The 20,331-nt window shown below is 43.3% G+C and overlaps 1 protein-coding gene across 4 annotated transcripts in view; it reads left to right on the forward strand.

The window, feature by feature from the left end:
* The first annotated feature begins 13,928 nt into the window (after window positions 1-13,928).
* Window positions 13,929-20,331, forward strand: part of PPFIA1 (PPFI scaffold protein A1) — an 88,524-nt gene continuing 82,121 nt past the window's right edge. For 2 of the 4 annotated variants that reach the window (XM_077818508.1, XM_077818510.1), the window contains exons 1-2: window positions 13,930-15,409; window positions 16,861-17,124. In XM_077818508.1, coding sequence (XP_077674634.1) covers window positions 16,861-17,124 — 264 coding nt within the window. In that variant the 5' untranslated portion in view covers window positions 13,930-15,409. Of the gene's footprint in view, window positions 15,410-16,860; window positions 17,125-20,331 lie in introns of all 4 variants that reach the window. The other 2 variants (XM_077818511.1, XM_077818509.1) reach the window with 2 other exon arrangements.

Here is a 20,331-nt window from a genome sequence, read left to right on the forward strand (position 1 = left end):
AGCTCTTCTAATCGATCCAGGTTTGTTGTAGAAAGAGGACTTTTATACAAGGAAACTCTTTCTGGTGGACACCAGGAAGACTGGCATCCTCAGAGACAGTTGGTAGTTCCAACTAAATACCGGGCCAAGCTCTTGAGCTTAGCCCATGATCACCCTAGTGGCCATGCTGGGGTGAACAGGACCAAAGACCGTTTGGGGGGATCATTCCACTGGGAGGGAATGGGCAAGGATGTTTCTACCTATGTCCAGTCTTGTGAGGTGTGCCAAAGAGTGGGAAAACCCCAAGACCAGGTCAAAGCCCCTCTCCAGCCACTCCCCATCATTGAAGTTCCATTCCAGCGAGTAGCTGTGGATATTCTGGGTCCTTTTCCGAAAAAGACACCCAGAGGAAAGCAGTACATACTGACTTTCATGGATTTTGCCACCCGATGGCCGGAAGCAGTAGCTCTAAGCAACACCAGGGCTAAAAGTGTGTGCCAGGCACTAGCAGACATTTTTGCCAGGGTAGGTTGGCCCTCCGACATCCTCACAGATGCAGGGACTAATTTCCTGGCAGGAACTATGAAAAACCTTTGGGAAGCTCATGGGGTAAATCACTTGGTTGCCACTCCTTACCACCATCAAACAAATGGCATGGTGGAGAAGTTTAATGGAACTTTGGGGGCCATGATACATAAATTCGTAAATGAGCACTCCAATGATTGGGACCTAGTGTTGCAGCAGTTGCTCTTTGCCTACAGAGCTGTACCACATCCCAGTTTAGGGTTTTCCCCATTTGAACTTGTATATGGCCGTGAGGTTAAGGGGCCATTGCAGTTGGTGAAGCAGCAATGGGAGGGATTTACACCTTCTCCAGGAACTAACATTCTGGACTTTGTAACCAACCTACAAAACACCCTTCGAACCTCTTTAGCCCTTGCTAGAGAAAACTTACAGGATGCTCAAAAAGAGCAAAAAGCCTGGTATGATAAACATGCCAGAGAGCGTTCCTTCAAAGTAGGAGACCAGGTCATGGTCTTAAGGGCGCTCCAGGCCCATAAAATGGAAGCATCGTGGGAAGGGCCATTCACGGTCCAGGAGCGCCTGGGAGCTGTTAATTATCTCATAGCATTCCCCACCTCCAACCGGAAGCCTAAGGTGTACCATATTAATTCTCTAAAGCCCTTTTATTCCAGAGAATTAAAGGTTTGTCAGTTTACAGCCCAGGGAGGAGACGACGCTGAGTGGCCTGAAGGTGTCTACTAAGGGAAATGTGGTGGTGGTGTGGAAGAGGTGAACCTCTCCATGACCCTTGGGCGTATGCAGCGACAGCAGATCCAGGAGCTGTGCACTAGCTACGCGCCAACGTTCTCAGCCACCCCAGGACTGACTGAACGGGCATACCACTCCATTGACACAGTAATGCTCACTCAATTAGGGTCCAACCTTACCGGGTGTCTCCTCAAGCTAAAACTGCTATAGAACGGGAGATCCAGGATATGTTACAGATGGGTGTAATCCGCCCCTCTGAAAGTGCATGGGCATCTCCAGTGGTTCTAGTTCCCAAACCAGATGGGGAAATACGTTTTTGCGTGGACTACCGTAAGCTAAATGCTGTAACTCGCCCAGACAACTATCCAATGCCACGCACAGATGAACTATTAGAGAAACTGGGACGGGCCCAGTTCATCTCTACCTTGGACTTAACCAAGGGGTACTGGCAGGTACCGCTAGATGAATCTGCCAAGGAAAGGTCAGCCTTCATCACACATCTCGGGCTGTATGAATTTAATGTACTCCCTTTCGGGCTGCGAAATGCACCCGCCACTTTCCAAAGACTTGTAGATGGTCTCCTAGCGGGATTAGGAGAATATGCAGTCGCCTACCTTGATGACGTGGCCATATTTTCGGATTCCTGGGCAGACCACCTGGAACATCTACAAAAAGTCCTTGAGCGCATAAGGGAGGCAGGACTAACTGTTAAGGCTAAGAAGTGTCAAATAGGCCTAAACAGAGTGACTTACCTTGGACACCAGGTGGGTCAAGGAACTATCAGCCCCCTACAGGCCAAAGTGGATGCTATCCAAAAGTGGCCTGTCCCAAAGTCAAAGAAACAGGTTCAATCCTTCTTAGGCTTGGCCGGTTATTACAGACGATTTGTACCGCACTACAGCCAAATCGCTGCCCCACTGACAGACCTAACCAAAAAGAAACAGCCAAATGCTGTTCAGTGGACCGGAAAGTGTCAGAAGGCCTTTAACAAGCTTAAAGCGACACTCATGTCTGACCCTGTACTAAGGGCCCCAGACTTTGACAAACCGTTCCTAGTAACCACAGATGCGTCCGAGCGTGGTGTGGGAGCAGTTTTAATGCAGAAAGGCCCTGATCAAGAATTCCACCCTGTAGTGTTTCTCAGCAAAAAACTGTCTGAGAGGGAAAGCAACTGGTCAGTCACTGAAAAAGAATGTTACGCCATTGTCTATGCTCTGGAAAAGCTACGCCCATATGTTTGGGGACGGCGTTTCCACCTGCAAACCGACCATGCTGCACTGAAGTGGCTTCACACCGTCAAGGAAACTAACAAAAAACTTCTTCGGTGGAGTTTAGCTCTCCAAGATTTTGATTTCGACATCCAACGCATCTCAGGAGCTTCTAACAAAGTGGCTGATGCACTCTCCCGTGAAAGTTTCCCAGAGTCAACTGGTTAAAATCGTCCTTGAGATGTGGAAAATATTGTTAGTCTTTATGTACTTGGTAGTATATTTAGAGATGCATATGTCTTATTAACTCTGTTTTTCCTAGAGCTCCAGGAAGAAATCCCAGCCAGTGTTTCACCCTAGCTGAGATTTGGGGGGCGTGTCATAAATATAAAGGGAAGGGTAAACCCCTTTGAAATCCCTCCTGGCCAGGGGAAAGCTCCTCTCACCTGTAAAGGGTTAAGAAGCTAAAGGTAACCTCGCTGGCACCTGATCAAAATGAACAATGAGGAGACAAGATACTTTCAAAAGCTGGGAGGAGGGAGAGAAACAAAGGGTCTGGGTCTGTCTGTAGTCGTCTTGGCCGGGGATAGACAAGGAATGGAGTCTTAGAACTTTTAGTAAGTAAGCTAGCTAGGTATGTGTTAGATTATGATTTCTTTAAATGGCTGAGAAAAGAATTGTGCTCAATAGAATAACTATTTCTGTCTGTGTATCTTTTTTGTAACTTAAGGTTTTGCTTAGAGGGGTTCTCTATGTTTTTGAATCTAATTACCCTGTAAGATATCTACCATCCTGACTTTACAGGGGGGATTTCTTTATTTCTATTTACTTCTATTTTTTATTAAAAGTCTTCTTGTAAAAAACTGAATGCTTTTTCATGTTCTCAGATCCAAGGGTTTGGGTCTGTGGTCACCTATGCAAATTGGGGAGGCTTTTTATCCAACATTTCCCAGGAAAGGGGGGGTGCAAGTGTTGGGAGGATTGTGCATTGTTCTTAAGATCCAAGGGTCTGGGTCTGTAGTCACCTAGGAAAATTGAGGCTTTTTACCAAACCTTGTCCAGAAGTGGGGTGCAGGGTTTTGGGAAGTATTTTGGGGGGAAAGACGCGTCCAAACAGCTCTTCCCCAGTAACCAGTATTAGTTTGGTGGTGGTAGCGGCCAGTCCAAGGACAACGGGTGGAATATTTTGTACCTTGGGGAAGTTTTGACCTAAGCTGGTAAAGATAAGCTTAGGAGGTTTTTCATGCAGGTCCCCACATCTGTACCCTAGAGTTCAGAGTTGGGGAGGAACCTTGACAGTACCCACAATGGCTGAGAGGATATATACTGGTATCTATCTTCTATGCCTTTGCATAGTGAATGAAATCCAACTTTGTGCCAATGGTCTGCACAAGGCTGTCCTCATTATTTAAATCCTCCATGTGCACTATGCTGGTGGTGGACACCTGGTTGGAGGAGCCATACAGGAGGTCCCTTTATGCCCTGTGTGCTGGGAGGGTAGCTCTGGTCAGGCCAATACAGAGGATGTCACTGATGGCAGGCCATAGGAGGAGCCACTGGATCTACTATTTATTTTTCTTATTTATTTAGACAAATAATAAAAAAATGCCCATGGAAGGCTCTAGGTACCATAATATATAAAAAGTAATATAGTATTATTCCAACAGCATTACAATAATAATTTCAAACTAGAACTCAGCCAACCAGCCACCTGCATTTAAAAAAAAAATACATGGATCCAGTGGCACTAACCGTTCATTCAAGTAGCAAGGGGAAAGGGGCCAGCCAGTATTCCAGCTCCTATGTGGGGGTGTGGGTGGGGGTGTGTGAGACCATTGTGGAGAGGGCTGTCCTGCAAGTCCTCTGGCTCTGGGTTGGGGAGTGATGGATTTTTACCTATTACAGCCCTTGCAGATTTCATCCACATTGTCTACTAATTCAGGTTTCATGAATGCAAAGTGAATTTCACTCACTATGAATAGCCCATTTTTAAAATTATAGTATGAGAGAGGCAATGTTCAATCAATGATGTAAAAACATTACATAGAAGACCAAGTTACTGATCTGCAGCTGGTATGTCCCCCCATTTATTAGAAAAGTGTATTTAAATTTCAAATTTAATACACAGAACTTTGGGGCATGTTTAATTTATGATGGAGGGTTAGGGCAGGTCCATACAGCAGCCAGCAGAAAAGGAATTTTAAAGAAAAGCTATGATCAGTGGAAAATAAATGGAAAACATACAAGCAAACATTCAAAATCCCTACAACTTTAACAAACAGTACAGGTATCTTCTGCAAAGGAGAGAAGACATGCTTGCTGTGTTTCCTTCACTTTTTTTTTTTTCAAATTTATTTTGCATTGACTAGAGAACCATCCCAAAGGCCTCATTTTATTTCTCTGATAACAGTAGATCTGCCCTTTTTAAAATTTCATTGTCCTCCCTGAAGATTCTATTTCTGGTTCCAATTCTTTTCAGCCTGTATGTTGCTACTTGCAGCTACTATTAGATGTTATAACCTCAGTATTCACTGTTACATGGAGGATTCTCACAAATACTTATATGACCTGTCAGATCCTGGAATAGCAGCCGCCTTCATGTCCAAATGCTCAAGGAAGAATTCAGATTTAAATAGTTTGGCTATACCTTAATATAGCCAAGATAGCATTCCTATTGTTTGTTACAAGACAATAGTGTTAGAGGTGAGCTTCCTTTGACAGTAGTTTAGTGGGACACAGCTATTGGTAGATACTGTAATTTCATTAGGAACCTTGGGATCATCTTGGAAGGTGAGGTCGTTTTTGGCCAAGTATATTGCTGTCACCCCAAGTTGAATTTTTTTCCATGCTTTTTAAAATTTTTATCCATTACAGTGCTTGTTATGATTTCCTGGCGTAGCTGTGTTCTCTTTGATGGCTTTGAACTATAGTAGCCATTTAATTTCAACAAATCAGAAATGTCCAGCCAAAACTTCTAGGCAAAAATTTGAAATTATAGAGGGAAAAAAAAATTTGTGTCCACTGCATATGTACATGAATTAATGGATTTCCTAGAAACAATTTTTGTAAAGCAGTATTTTCATGTGAACCGAAAACTTGCACCAAAAGGTTCTTTTGTCTGGGCTATATTATAGTGGAATTAGTAAAAGAATCTACAGGTGGATGTTTCAATCCAATTCAGTTCTATATGATTTTAGTAACTGCTGGATATAATTTCACACAAATGATGCTCCTATAATAAAGGGATATTATCATCTTCAAAGCTAGTCCTTTTAACTCTTCTTTTTTTTTAAGTTTCAACTACAAAACCTGCCACTATAACAACACTGTCTGGTGTTTGGGGTTGTGTTTTTGTTTTGTTTTTAGAAAAATTTTTCTCTTCCCTGCTGTGGTGTGAAGAACCCACAACACAGAATGCTGTCTATACATAAAATGCTATCCAATGCACTTAAATTGACTTTGGATCAGGCCCTAAGTCAATGAGGGGGCCTTCCACTGTAAAAATAGTGATTATTTCCCCTCATCCTCTTTAATTTATAGAAAGCTGAGGTCAGTGGTTCTCCACTCTGGCCCACCACTCGTTCAGGGAAAGCCCCTGGTGGGCCGGGCCGGTTTGTTTACCTGCCGCATCAGCAGGTTTGGCCGATCGTGGCTCCCACTGGCTGCGGTTCGCCGCTCCAGGCCTATGGGGGCTGCAGAAAGCAGTGTGGGCCGAGGGATGTGCTGGGGCGCGCCGGGGCTTTCCCTGAACAAGCAGTGGACCAGAGTTGAGAACCACTGGTTTAGGTGTTACAACTAGTAAATTTACAATCAGTCACAGAAATATAATGTTTAGGTTGCTGGTGTCCTTTGAAGCAAAACCAGAGGTGAAAGTAAGCCGGTACAGCGTACCGGCAAGAGTTAGTGCACCGTACCGGGGTGGATCGGCTTCCCCAGGCGCAATTTAAGGGGCCTGCGGCTCCCAGCAGCGGCTGGAGCCCCCAGCCCTTTAAATTGCTGCCAGAACCCCACTGCCAGAGCCCTGGGGTGGCAGCGATTTAAAGGGCCCTGGGTGGTAGCGGCCGCCACGCCCTGGGCCCTTTAAATCGTCCCCGGAGCCCCGCCGCTACTTCCCCAGGGCTCCGGCAGGCTCCGGGGACAATTTAAAGGGCCCGGGTGGTAATGGCGGCCGGAGCCCTGGGGAAGCGGTGGCGGGACTCTGGGGATGATTTAAAGGGCCCAGGGCTCTGTCCGCCGCTACCACCCAGGGCCCTTTAAACTGCTGCCAGAGCCCCTGACTGCTGCTGTTACCCCAGGGAGGGGGAAGGAGGCGCTTGCCAGTACAGGGTGGGCCGGGGCTGGCTCTGACCTCCCCCAGCCCCGCCCCTTCTGGGGGCCAGAGCCAGCCCCAGCCCAGCCCCGTACCAGTAAGTCCCTAGACTGACTTTCACCCCAGAGCAAAAACAACGTATGTAGCCTGTCTGAAAATTGTTTAACTACTATGGTTACAACTAATGCCTAAACTCACTATAAAGGAGAATGATTAGGGAAAAGAAAATTTTGTGTAGTGTTGCTTGGCCCTGTTCAACAGCTACTGAGGTGGATACATTTTGGTGGTGTGTGAAGATTGTATGTCAGTTTGTGGACTTGATCCTGCAAAATCCTCCAAAGGGATCCATAGGGGTGGAGCCTTATTTCCTCAGTCCTGCTGAAGTCAACAGAACTCTACACAGGCTTAACATTTCACTCATGCAAATCCTTCTCACTTCATCGTGACTAACATACATGTAGACTAACTTCATGTATAAGTATTAAAATAATAACTTGCATTTCTACAACTCCTTTCATCCCAAAGGATTTCACAACACTTTACAAATTTGGCCCAAATCTTGCAGGGGAGTTCCATACAGGCTGACCCCTGCACCCTCTTGGGGCCTCATTGGTTTGAAGATTGAGAGGGCACAAGGCTTCACTTCCACAGAGCTCACTTTAAGGTCAGTGCTCAAATCTGTAAAGTGCTTTGGTATCCTTTTGAGATGAACGGAGCAATAGGAATACCAGGGTTTTTTTTATTTTTTTTAAATTAATGGATTTTATTAGTGCAAGGGCCTCATCTACACTATTGACATCAATACGAGTTTTGATTGACTTCAGTGCAAGCTGGATCAGGCTCTAAGAGAACATCATTGCATTTCTCTTCATTCTACTATTTTGGGCCCAAATCCTGCAAATACTTACACAGGTGGTTAACTTTAGTCCAATTAAAATTAATAAATCAAAAATGAGCAATAATGACTGAATCCAAAGCAATAAGCAGTTATAGCTTGATAACACAACTGTTTATTTCTGTCGTCTTTCATGTTCATTTTGGTTTACTTCTGCTACTAACACACTTTGCAATGTCTCCCAAACATTTGAGCATTTTGTTAGTTATTCAAGAACCATGGCACATTGGAGCTGTTTCTGAAATCCTACCTCTAGCCACTTCTTGTTTTATTATTATTCTCAGTTATCATTACTGTCACATGCTTGTGCATGCATCTGGCCCTTTCAAAATGTAAATTTTAATTAAATGAAGAATATGCATGTGACAAAGTAAATAAGAAATGGATCATTCTTCACATCCACTGTACAATCTTACCTCCCTAATTTATAATTGTTTGAATTTTTAAATTGTTTTTTTCAAACTTCATGTTTTCAAAAGCTATTTGATTAACATTTATTAAAATTTCCTTGCTGATAGTCTAGTACATATTACTGAATTTTGGTGGATGCTTACTTTGAGTTAAATCAAAACTATTTATTTTAAAAATCTTCCCAGTTTGGAGATACTTTTGTGATTTATAATTGAGAGGGGTAAGTAATAAGACCTCAGTCCTGAACTGAGAATCACGCAAGCAAACCCCTAGGCAGAGGGCCCTTTATGTTCAGCAGGGCTGCACTTGGGACTGCCTATACAGTTCTCATTGCAGGAATGGGGACTACCGTTTAGAAAATTTCACAGGATTTTTAGCCATGCATGATTTCCTATCAAATAAAGGCTATAAGCTCATCCAATGCCTTTGAAACTTTAGCCACAAATTTCTTTGTTCAATTTTGGGGGAAAAATTGGAAAAGAACATCTTTCATGCATATTAAGAGATCACCAGAAACCTGGGCTTTTTTTTTTTGCTCTAGCTAAATCAAATAAAATATGATATTGATGTGTTGTTGTTGTTTTCCCTTGGCTTATACGACATGCATCCAGCTCAAAAATGCAATTCTTTAGTGGACCTGATTTTGACTTTATTTATACTAGTGTATATATCAGGAGCAACTCCAGAAAAATCAATAGAGTTACATCAGTGCAGAGCTGACATAAATGAAAGGTGAATAAGACCCTAGTTTCTGGAAATCTTGAATTCTATAGCCAAAGGGCTGACCTACATTTGAATGCACTTATCTTTATAAATGGACACTACCATTAATTATTTCTGTCCTCTTGTCTGTAGGTTACCCTCAGGCTTCTTCTCCTCTTATTTCTTCTCCCTAAAGTGTGATCTTTCTTCTACCTACTTCAAGATACATCTTGTATAGCAAGGGCAAAGTCTAAGTCACATCTATTTATTAACAAAAGAATAATCAGTGCTGTTGGCAAACCTATTCTCTCTACCCATTCAATTCAGCAGGCTATGACTTTGAAATGTGAACAAAACACATTTTCCTGATAAGTCAAAGTCATCTATACAAGACAAGGGGTAAATCAGGTACTTTAAGCTCAATTCAGAGGGGAAAAAGCTATGCATGCAATCTTTGATTTCCCAATGGATCTTTTATGTAAGAGGGTGGCTTTGAGGCACAAAAAGAAAAATCTCAATACAACTGAACCACAGTGAACTATGTGGGCAGCAATTGAATTTAAGGCATAGATACCATTATATACTGCCATGAAAAAACAGCCCTTTTTGTCTGTTCAGATTCTGATTGCATGCTCTATATTATAGCTGACGGGTTGGGTTAAAACCTTACCTCTGGACTCTTATACTGAAACAGGTGTCTGTTCTCATTGGACAGCTGAACCCAATGACCTTATTGTGTAAAACTAGGTAGGACTATAAGAGGAAGAGGGTGGTAGGAGTTGCTCTTTTGCTGAGCTTGATAAACACTGAGATCTAATTTACCATGTGACCAAGAAAAGAAGGCTTTTTCCTCTTCCTATTTCCCAACTTCTCTTGTTTCAACTTGATTATATGATTGTCTTGTGGTGAAACAGCTGAACAAGACATTTAACATGTGGGATTCATTGTGCTGATTACTTTATTTTCACTGACATAGAGAATGGCTCTATGTGGACATGGCTAAAAGTATAACAACATCTTATTATTCATTGAGATACACCCAACTACCAAGCCAGCTTGCTGATCTTGTGCAAAGAGAGGTGTAAAACTCCTTTGATTACAGGGAACTAAGGTGCCAAGGATTTCTTCTCCTCATGCAATGCTTATTCTATACGCTCTGGTTAAGTTTTTGGTATTTTTCTTGATATATTAGAGAGTGAATAGGAACACTAAGTAATCTGTAAAATATACTCTTTGTAAAAACATGAAAATAACTAGGACTTGTGTTGTTTTTATATCCAATATACATTATAGGTATTGTGTACAGACTATAATATTACTTCATACAAAGGTTTCTAATTTTGGTCTTGATCTTGAAATCTGCTGCCCAGGAGCAGACACTTATGCCTATGTGGAGTCCAACTTAGCTCAATGTAGTACAGCATGAGGGGCAGGGCTTCATGTGCATAGGTCTGATTGCAGGATCAGGGCCTAGGGTATTTCTACAGTGCACCTCTAACTGTTGTATTTAAGAGCTGCTGATACAAAAATCATAGCATATATGCTTCCCTCTACTCAATGTGTGAAAGAGAAGCAAATGGGATACCAATGGCAGATACAACTCAAAAAATATCAGGAGAAAGGAGTCAATTCTACATACTCCTTCTTTCCTAGAAGCCTCTGCACCCGTAAGTATCTGTGGAGCCGGGATCTGTGGGACAGGGAGAATGATGGAACTGGGGTCATCTGGAATTGAGGGGAAGCTGATAAACAAAGTAGACAAAATGCTCCCTTCCAACATCAATAGACTGCTAGAGAGAGTTAATGTTGCAAGAAGCAGAATTAATTCTCTTCTGCAGCTCTAGCCTTTTCCAACAGGGAAGGTAGTATGAAGCCACAGAGGAGGAATCAGAGCAGTGTGGCTGACAAGGTGGAGCAGGGAAACCTTCTTGCAACATTTATTAATAAAATAAAAAATTGGAAATAGAAAAATAAATCAGAAGCTAGAAATTGATAAGGAAAGCAAAGGGACGTAAGGAGAAATCTATGGCCTACAGCATTAAGGACAATAAGGAGTTTAAGTATATTAGGAGCAAAAAGAATCCCAACAATGGTATTGGGACACTATTAGAAGGGAATGGTAGAATTAAAAATATTAAAGCAGAAAAGGCAGAAGTGTTCAGTAAATATTTCTGTTCCATATCTGGGGAAAAAACAGATGATGAAGTTCTCTCCATTCAACTAACATCTCAAGAGAATGTGTGCAGCAACTAAAGTTAGACATGTTTAAATGAGACGGTTTGGATAACTTGCACCCAAGAGTTTTAAAAAGCTGCTGAGGAGATCGCTGGACCATTAATGCTGATGTATAATAAGTCTTTGAACACTGTGGAAGTTCCAGTAGACTGGAAGAAAGACAATGTTGTGCCAATATTTAAAAAGGATGACCTGGATAATTATAGATCTGTCAGTCCAAGGTTGATCCCGGGCAAGAAAATGGAGTGGCTGATATAGGACTCAATTAAAAAAGAATTAAAGGAGTGTAATACAATTAATGCCTATCAAGATGGGTTTATGGAAAATAAATGCTGGGAAACTAACTTAGTATTTTTTGATGCAATTACAAAGTTGGTTGATTAAGGAAATAGTGTTGATTATACTTGGATTTCTGTAAGATGTTGGAGTTGGAACTGCAAAACATTTTGATTAAAAAATTAGAATAATTAAGCTGCGACATATTAAAAGTTGGATAACTAATAGGTCTCAAAGTGTAACTGTAAATGGGAAATCATCATCGAGCAGGTGTCTCTCAGGGATCAGTTCTTGGCCCTATGGTGTTGAACATTTTTATAATGATGTGGAAGAAAACATCAGATTATCACTGATATTGTTTGCTGATGCCCCAAAAATTGAAGGAATGGTAAATAATGAAGAGGACACATCACTGATACTGGATCACTTGGTAAGCTGGGTGCAAGCAAACAATGTGTTTTAGTATGGCTAAATGTAAATATATACACCTCGGAACAAAGACTTTAGGCCAGACTTACATGATGGGGGACTCTATCCTGGGAAGCAGTTACTCTGAAAAAGATTTTGGGGTTGTGATAGCTGATCAGCTGAACATGAGCTCCCAGTGCAATGCTGTAGCAGAGGCTAATGCAATCCTTGGATGTGTAAACAGGGGACTCTCAAGTAGGAGTAATGAGTATTTTACCTCTGTATCTGGCACTAGGGTAACCACTGATGGAATGCTGTCTCTGGTTCGAGTTTCCACAATTCAAGAAGGATGTTGATAAATTGGAGAGGGTTCAGAGAACAGCCAGGACAATGATTAAAGGATTAGAAAACATTCCTCACTGTGATAGACTCAAGAAGCAAAAGAAGGTGACAGTCTATTGGGAACAAGTATTTAATAATGTGCTCTTCAGTTTAGCAGAGAAAGGTGTAACAGGATCAGATGGCTGGAAGTGGAAGCTAGACAAATTTAGACAGGAAATAAGGTAGGGGTGTGTGTGTGTGTGTGTGTGTATATATATATATATATATATTTTTTTTTTAAAGAGAGAGGGTAATTAACCATTGGAACAGGGGTTTTGATAGATTCTCCATCACTGGCAATTTTAAAATCAAGATTAGATGTGTTTCTAAAAGATTTTAGAATTATTTGGGGGAACTTCTATGGCCTATGTGATACAGGAGGTCAGACTAGATGATCACATTGATTCCCTACTGGCCTTGTAATCTATGGACCACTTCTTGTAGATGCTTGGACTCCAAGGAGGGTAGGAGGAATGAAATAGTTAACAATGTTGACATTTAAATGATCAGCATCTTCAGGTTTGTCTACCCAGCAACTAGACACCTTTGGCTGGCCTGTGCCAGCCAATGTGGGCTCATAGGGGTTGGGCTGTTTCATGGCGGTGTAGACTTCTGGGCTCAGCCAGGAGCCTGAACTCTGGGACCCGCCCACCTTGTACGGTCCTACGCTGATCCTGAACCAGGAAGTCTACACAGCAATGTAACAGCCCACAGCCTGAGGCCTGCAAGCCTAAGTCAGCTGGCCTGGTCCACTACTGCAGGTGTCTAGTTGCTCTGGAGATATACCCTTTGAACCTCAGTCACATGAATTGGGCACATCATGCCCAATTGAACTATCGTTCGAGGCAGTCTGCAGTCACCTAGAGAACTCTGTTCAGGTTTTCTTCACAACTGTAACAGCTAGAGCCTTTGGGGCTTGTCTACACTAGAGAGTTGTCCCACTATAACTGTTTTGGTATAGTCAAAGCAGTACACCTCCCACCCCCCATGTACATGCACTAATGTAGGTATAAAGGTGCTTTATACCAGTATAGCTATTCCCATATAGGAAAGGGAATAAGTGTGATAAGTCACCTTTATATAACAAGGCAATACTTCATCCACACTAGGGATTTTATTGATTAAAAATTACCCCCTTAACTGATATAGTGATATTGGTACAATTTTAAGTATAGGATGATCCTTATTATTTTAAATAAAAGCTAACAGTCTGGAGAACAAGGAGTAGCTGGGGGATTGGATTGCTGACATGGGTTTCGGCAGCCAGGCCTATGTCCAGCAGTGAGCAGTACAGCGGACAGCAAGCGGGCAGCCTCAGGGCAGTGGCTCTAATGCCTAGCAGAGGGGCTCTCAAACTGGGGGTTGCGAGGTGTTAGCCTCCACCTTAAACCCCGTGTTGCCTCCAGCATTTATAATCTAAAGTATATTTTAAAAGTGTTTTAAATTTATAAGGGGGGGGTTGCACTCAGAGGCTTGCTATGTGAAAGGGGTCACCAGTACAAGTTTGAGAACCGGCCACGCACCGTGGGTGGAGGGAAGAAATCAGCGTTTGTCCCTGTATTGCATGAACAGGCGACCTTTCCACACGCACAACACACACCTCAGTGTTGTTCACCCTCACTGCCCAGCCCGTCCCGTGGTGACTATGCCGCCTCCACCCTGAGCCCTCCCTACCACTGACTCTCTGGCTGAACAACCCTGGTCCCGCCCCAGCCGCGCAGGGCAGCAGCGCGGTTTGTGCACACAACAGAGGGCACGTCACTACTGAGCGCTCTAGGCCGGCCCAGGCTCCGCTAGGTGGGGGAGGACGAGGAGAGTCTCGAACCGGCAGCCTCCCAGCGTGGCGCAGACCCGCAAAGGGGACAGCCGCTCCGTGAGCCCCTGGCGCCGCGCGGTGCATTGTGGGACCCGCACTGATTTGGGCCCGAGCCGCGGAGGGCGCCGGGAAGAGTGGCGGCGGCGGGGGCTGAGGGAACGCGAGGCAGCGGCGGCGCTGGTACTAGTTGCGGCGGGTGCGGGGCCCGGCCGGCCGCTGTGAGGGTAGCCTGCCCACCCCAGCCGCCGCCGGGACACGGAGCGGCACCTACCCGGCCTCGGCCAGTCCCGCAGCGGCCACCGTGGAGGTGGCGGTGGACGGAGCCGGGCCGGACCAGGAGAGATCCCAGCGCCGGGACAACCTCTGCCCCAGGGAGCCGGGAGAGAGAACAGCCCCCGGCGGCCGGGCCCCCTCTGCAACTTCAGCTCCCACCTCCGGGACCTGGGAAGCCCCAGCCCGCCTCCTCGCTAAGGCTCTTGGGAGCCGAGACTACTCCAGCCGCTCAGGGGAGCGAGGCCTCCGGGAAAGGGGCCTTTCCCCAGGCCGGCGCTCCCCTGGGGCCTCCGGCAGGGGAAAAGCCGCCTATCTGCTCCCTAATCCACCCTCGCAGCTCCTGAGGGGTTGGGGCCTCTGGGGAGAGGAGAACAACCCCTACACCGCAGGGACCTCGGCGCCAAACCATCGATCTCTTCCCCCAGTTAGTCTCTGGGCCCTGGGACGCGCCTTCCCCACCTGTGCCCCCCGCCTCTGGGATACCCTTTTGTTTAGTTTTTAGAGCGGACTGATTACTGGGCTGGATCAGGACATCTCAGCGCCGGAGCCTCTTCTGAAGAGTCATTGGTGTGAGGGTAAGTGGAGGGAACAATAACCGAAAGTACAAATACCCCAACAGCCCCACCCCACTTTCAAAACAGCATCCAGCAGCACCCACCACTGGGATTATAAATGTGTGAGAGAAGACCCAGGAAACCGAGGGAAGGAAAGGATCCTACCGTTACTAACAGAGGGGGGAAAAGAGAGAGCTTTTCCAAATTCCCCACAAGAAAAGCCATTCCCTCTTTTCTTTCTATTTTTACTCTTTTGAATAATGCCATTGTGACCTTAGAGGGATTTCTGAACCATGCACTGTTGAAGCTTGTTGCACCAGCAGGATAGAAGTGGCTTTGCCTTTGCACATGCTTCCCCCACCCGGGCTGTTGCAGGAACTGTGGGCCATCAGTAGAGAGAAGGGAAGCTGAGACTGGTTTCTTTGCACCCATTCTTTTTTGCCTTGGGGACTTCACTGGCCGGTTGAAACCGTTGCTGCTCCTACTGGACCTATACTTTGCTCAGCAAGTTTAATTATCCTTTTGTGTGTGGGGTTGTTTAGTAAATGGACATTGTACCCAAGGTGGATGGCTGCTCTACAGTCTGAAAGGTGTCTTGGGATCACACAAAGCTGCTAAAAGAACAGGAAAGATCTGGTGTTGCTAGAATTTTGGGGGCTGTTTTCAAGCCATTTTGTTTCTTCGAACAAGGTAAATAAATTAGTGGTGTTTAAAATAAAGGCCTCTGATGGTTTGACATGATATATATATTTTTTTAAATAGTGAGACAGTATCTCTGAAATGCATTGTAAAATCTTTCTTCCCAAGAATGAGATCTTCAAATTAATTCTGAAATGTAAAGTTTATTCGTCAGATTTAGAGACAAATAAACTTTTACTGATGTAGATGTTCAGATGAAGTATGAAGTCTGTTTTCATTATATAGTAGTTGAAAGCATGGGGGGAGTGTGCGATGTTTCAACCCCTATAAGAAAATTGATTGCTTCACTGCTTGTATGTGTTTGCAAATGGATTTTTATTCTTGTAAGCTTGTGAAGAAGGTTAAGGCACGCTCTGTCCCAAGAATTCCTGAGGTCTTAGTGGCTCAGTGCTAATGCTGAATAACAATGCTTTCTCGTTTCCATTGCATTTAAATTTGAGGAACAGAAATTTCTCCAAGTTCTGTTTCGAAATCATGATGGCTGAGCATTCAAAACGGGCTGTAGGGTTCTACTTAAATTGATGATTTTCCAAGTTTAAGCTCCTCTTGTAAGGCGTTGTTACTTTTATTAAGCATGATAGCACAAAAATACTCTCATATTTTTATTAAATTTCTGTGCCTCAGTCTGTTTTTCTTTACAGGCAACTTTTACTATTGGTATCTACAGTGATAACCTATAATGTACTGCAGGCACGTGTTGAAGCCTTGTTGGTTTTGTTTTAGTACTATTACCTGAGAGGTTTAATGTCCTTTCACATCCTTAATTTGGTTTTAATTTCCCCTGCGCTAATCTGTCTGATTTTCCAATTGCTGTATCCCGATACAGAAATGTGCTACTGCTAATTTTCTTGCAGCAAACTGCTACAGTAGAGATTGTATGGCCAGTATAACAAGATCGAAGTACTGGCTCTCTGTCATGAATTAATCCAGTTGTCTTGATGTCAGAATAGAGTTTCACGAGTTTGGGGGAACCATGTTTTGCTCTTTCCAAATAGCTGAGCGGTACAGTAGATAATTGATTGGTTTAACTGTATCATTTTTTGTTGGCTGTGTGTGGCTTCAGTACTTTTTGAAGGTACTAGCTACAGTTTAAAAAGAAAAAAACATAAATCTCTTAGAAAATGAGGTCACAAGTAGTACTATAGAAATATAGTTTTGCAGGAAAATCACTAATATTTGTCAAAACTGAGTCTTCAGTGAATTGGCTCATTGTACACTGCATCTCTGTAATATTACATGACATAGCGGTAAACACCTAAGTTATGTCAGCCTCTAGTGTTGGTATCACTGGGGAAGCTAAATTGATGATGTATTGTGGATGCTAACTCTTCTTGGATAGGCAGGGTCATTGTGCATTTTGGTTTACCGACATTTTGTTTGGACTTGTACTCCGCACTTTTCGGTTACTATTAATAACTTTACATTGAATCTTTTATTTCAAGATGATGTGTGAGGTGATGCCAACCATCAGCGAGGCAGAGATTCCCTCAGGGGGAAATGGAGGCCATAGTTCAGGCTCTCCTTTACAGTCGGATGCTGATTCCCATTTTGAGCAGTTAATGGTATCCATGTTGGAGGAAAGGGATCGACTTCTGGACACACTAAGAGAGACTCAAGAAACACTAGTATTGACCCAGGGCAAGCTACATGAAGTCAGTCATGAAAGAGATTCCTTGCAGAGACAGCTCAATACTGCACTTCCACAGGTATGGATGCTTTGAATGGCGGATATCTTTTAACAATCTTAGTGTTCGTTTTATTTTTTTATTTCATTCACACATATTGTAAAGTATAAAATATTCCAGAGAGCACAGATGGGTTGGTTGGTGAATGGAAAGTAGGCCTTTCTGGTGGCTTTTATTTAAGACCTAGGAAATTCTGTATGTATCTTTTAAACTACGTCTAACAAAAGCTTTGAAAGGTTAGGTCTGATACTGTGTTAATGCGCACTGTGGTGCCATGGCGGAGCAGAAGTCTCAGAACACTGCAGAATTGACTTAGCTCAGTAATTACATTATGGGGTTGGGTTTGTTTTTTTATCTTCCACTGAAGTATTAGCTGTTCGCCTCTGTAGGGGAGGCAAATTACCAAAGAATATGTATCATGTGTTGTGATATATAGGCATTGTAGTGTGTGGTCAGGAATGACGAGCAGTGTTTATGCACCTTACTGCTGCTTTTTTTTTTTTTTTTGGGAACCCTGCTGCTCGGCTTTAGCTGCAACCCTGCAATAACCAGTGCCAGCAGCAGTTCTGGCTCCTGGGGGGGCACAGGGCTCCGCGTGCTGATCACCGGCTCTACACTTCCATTGGCCGGGAACCGGGCAATGGGAGCTGGGGGATGTGGTGCCTGCGGGCAAGAGCCACACAGAGCTGCTTGCGTGCCTCCGCCTAGGAGCTGGACCTGCTTCTGGCTGCTTCTGGGGTGCAGCACGGTCCGCGGTGCCAGGACAGCCGCTGACCGGGAGCCGCCCGAGGTAAGCCCGTGCCCCAGTCCTCTGCCCCAGCCCCGATCCCCATCTCCCTCCCCCCCCCCCCAACCCAGAGCCCCTTCCTGAAACCCAAACCCCTCATCCCCAGCCCCACCCCAGAACCCGCACCCGGAGCCCCTCCCGGACCCTGAAACTGAAACCCTCATTCCCAGCCCCACCCCACAACCCTCATCTCTGCACCCCAACCCTCTGCCCCAGCTCTGAGCCCCTCCCACGCTCCAAACCCCTCCTCCCCATTTTCTGCATCAACCATTTTCTTCAACTGGCTTGCCAGAAAAAAAAGTTTGAAAACCAGTGCCCTAGTGAACCTATTATTATTTATTTTTATTTTTTCAATAGTCCGTATGCATACTTCCCCTTTCCATATGTTCAGGTAATATTTAGGGTTGTTATACAGTAGAATGAACTGGTGTTTGTTTATGAACACTCCAGAGCTGTGTTTGTGTGAAAAAGAGATTCAAGATTGCTGGGGTAACTGTATTTGTAGCAGTAATGTATTTTGTTGATGTACTCTGGTTTACTGATCAAGGAACTGAATCTGTGATTGGGTCTGCATAGGTTCAGGGAGTCCACTTGTGCAGGTTCAATTGTAGGATCACAGTTCAGTCACTATTTGTCTACTTATATATGGTACTGTTGCGAAATTCATAAAATTGTCTTGTAGTTTGTGCTCTGAACACAGTATTGTTTAAAAAAACACAAACAAATCCTACTTCTCAGACACATACCAGAGATAGCTAATATTCTTCTAGTACAGTAGTCCCATCAGTTACCAAAAGGCCTGTGTTAGCTAATGGAATGCTGTGACAAATATATAGGCTACTAAAATAAAGGAAAAAATATAAAAATGGTGGTTCAGTGCTTTTTTTAACTAAGTTTGGATGTGTTACCTATAGAATTCACTCTAACTGAAGTAGATTGACTGATACGTAGTCTTGGTCTACTTCACTCTCTGTTGCCCAGAGCAATGCTTCCTTCATAGGAGAACTAAGCTGCCTTTCCTCTTAACTTAACTGTAGACTATAACCATCAAATGTATTCTGAACTATTGGGTGCACTTAACGTATGAACAGTGTACGGAAGCTTTTGTAACTTTGCCAACACTACTGGTGGCTCAGGTTAGTGCTATATTAGACTTTAAGTTATATGAACACAAATATTTGCCACAAATAAAAGGGAAAAAATATAACTGGCATGCATAGCAACTTGTGCACAGGTGACAATCGCAGCATATGTTTTTTACACAAATTCTAGATGTTGCGAAAACAAACTTCATGCTAAACAGTATAGAAACAGATATTTCTGGATATCAGCTCTATTATTAAAAGGTGTGCTAACACATCCTATTTTTTGACTCACCGTCTTGCATGGTATAAAAACAATAGTGTTATGGCTTGGAATCATTTATCTTCTGTATTCATGGTAGTCTTGTTCAAAATTTCTTTATTTCGAAAAATCAAGTTTATGTAAGTCAGGAATAAGAACTGCATTGTGCGTATACATCTTTGAGCTTCTAGTGGAATGCAGAGCCTGAATGAGGAGAAAAGCTGCTTATGGTTTTGTTTTGGTACTAAGTTTTATTATGGTAACAGTATGTAGTATTTTATTTTAATTAAGACCTTGATCCACAATCTTTGCTGTACCATTTTGATTTCCACATTTTAGCACTTTTGGGGGTGTAAATATTGATTGTGAGTGTTTGCAAATTATATTGAAGTGAGAGTTCAGGTGCAGTTGTGGTCGTAAAAATATTCAGGTAACTATATAAACATCTCTCTCAAACCATATAGTGGACATAAATAATCCATTTTCTGTTTAATCACATTCATTGGGAGAACATGAACAGAGATGTCAAATGAGATTCTTACAAAACAATGCTGAACATTTAATCTGAAGACAAACTTTTTAAGACCATAATTTACAGTGATTACTTATGGTGCAATGGCCAGGAATCAGTTGTCTCATCTTTATAATTATTGACATTTTTAGCAACAGTTGATTTTCTTTGTGTTGTCAAGGAGCATCCTGGATTTAAATAATGTAGAGTTTTATAGATTAGAAACAACATCTTTAATTGCAGTCAGATATGATGAACACAAATATAATTTACTCTCTGTGGGAAGTACTATTAGTTAAGTGACATGTTTTGCAGCAGCTGAAGTTTCCTAAGGATCTTTGGATATAGCCCTATGTAGAGTTTGTGAAAACAGTCCAGTTTTGAGGTGGCCCAGGCTGTACCTACTGCTGTAGTAAGGTCTGCATTTGATAGCATACCTTATGGCTATCAAATTTAAAAACAAAAGCTTTTGGTCACAGCTGCAAGTTAGTTATCCAGAAGCAGCAGGAATCTCATAAGACTTTCCGATTCGTGCAAATGTTTTAATAGAACCTTGAGCTTGTTTGGAGGTTCTAGCAGGGGAGTG

Source organism: Eretmochelys imbricata, chromosome 6 (genome assembly GCF_965152235.1).
Source record: "Eretmochelys imbricata isolate rEreImb1 chromosome 6, rEreImb1.hap1, whole genome shotgun sequence".
Classification (NCBI taxonomy): domain Eukaryota; kingdom Metazoa; phylum Chordata; order Testudines; family Cheloniidae; genus Eretmochelys; species Eretmochelys imbricata.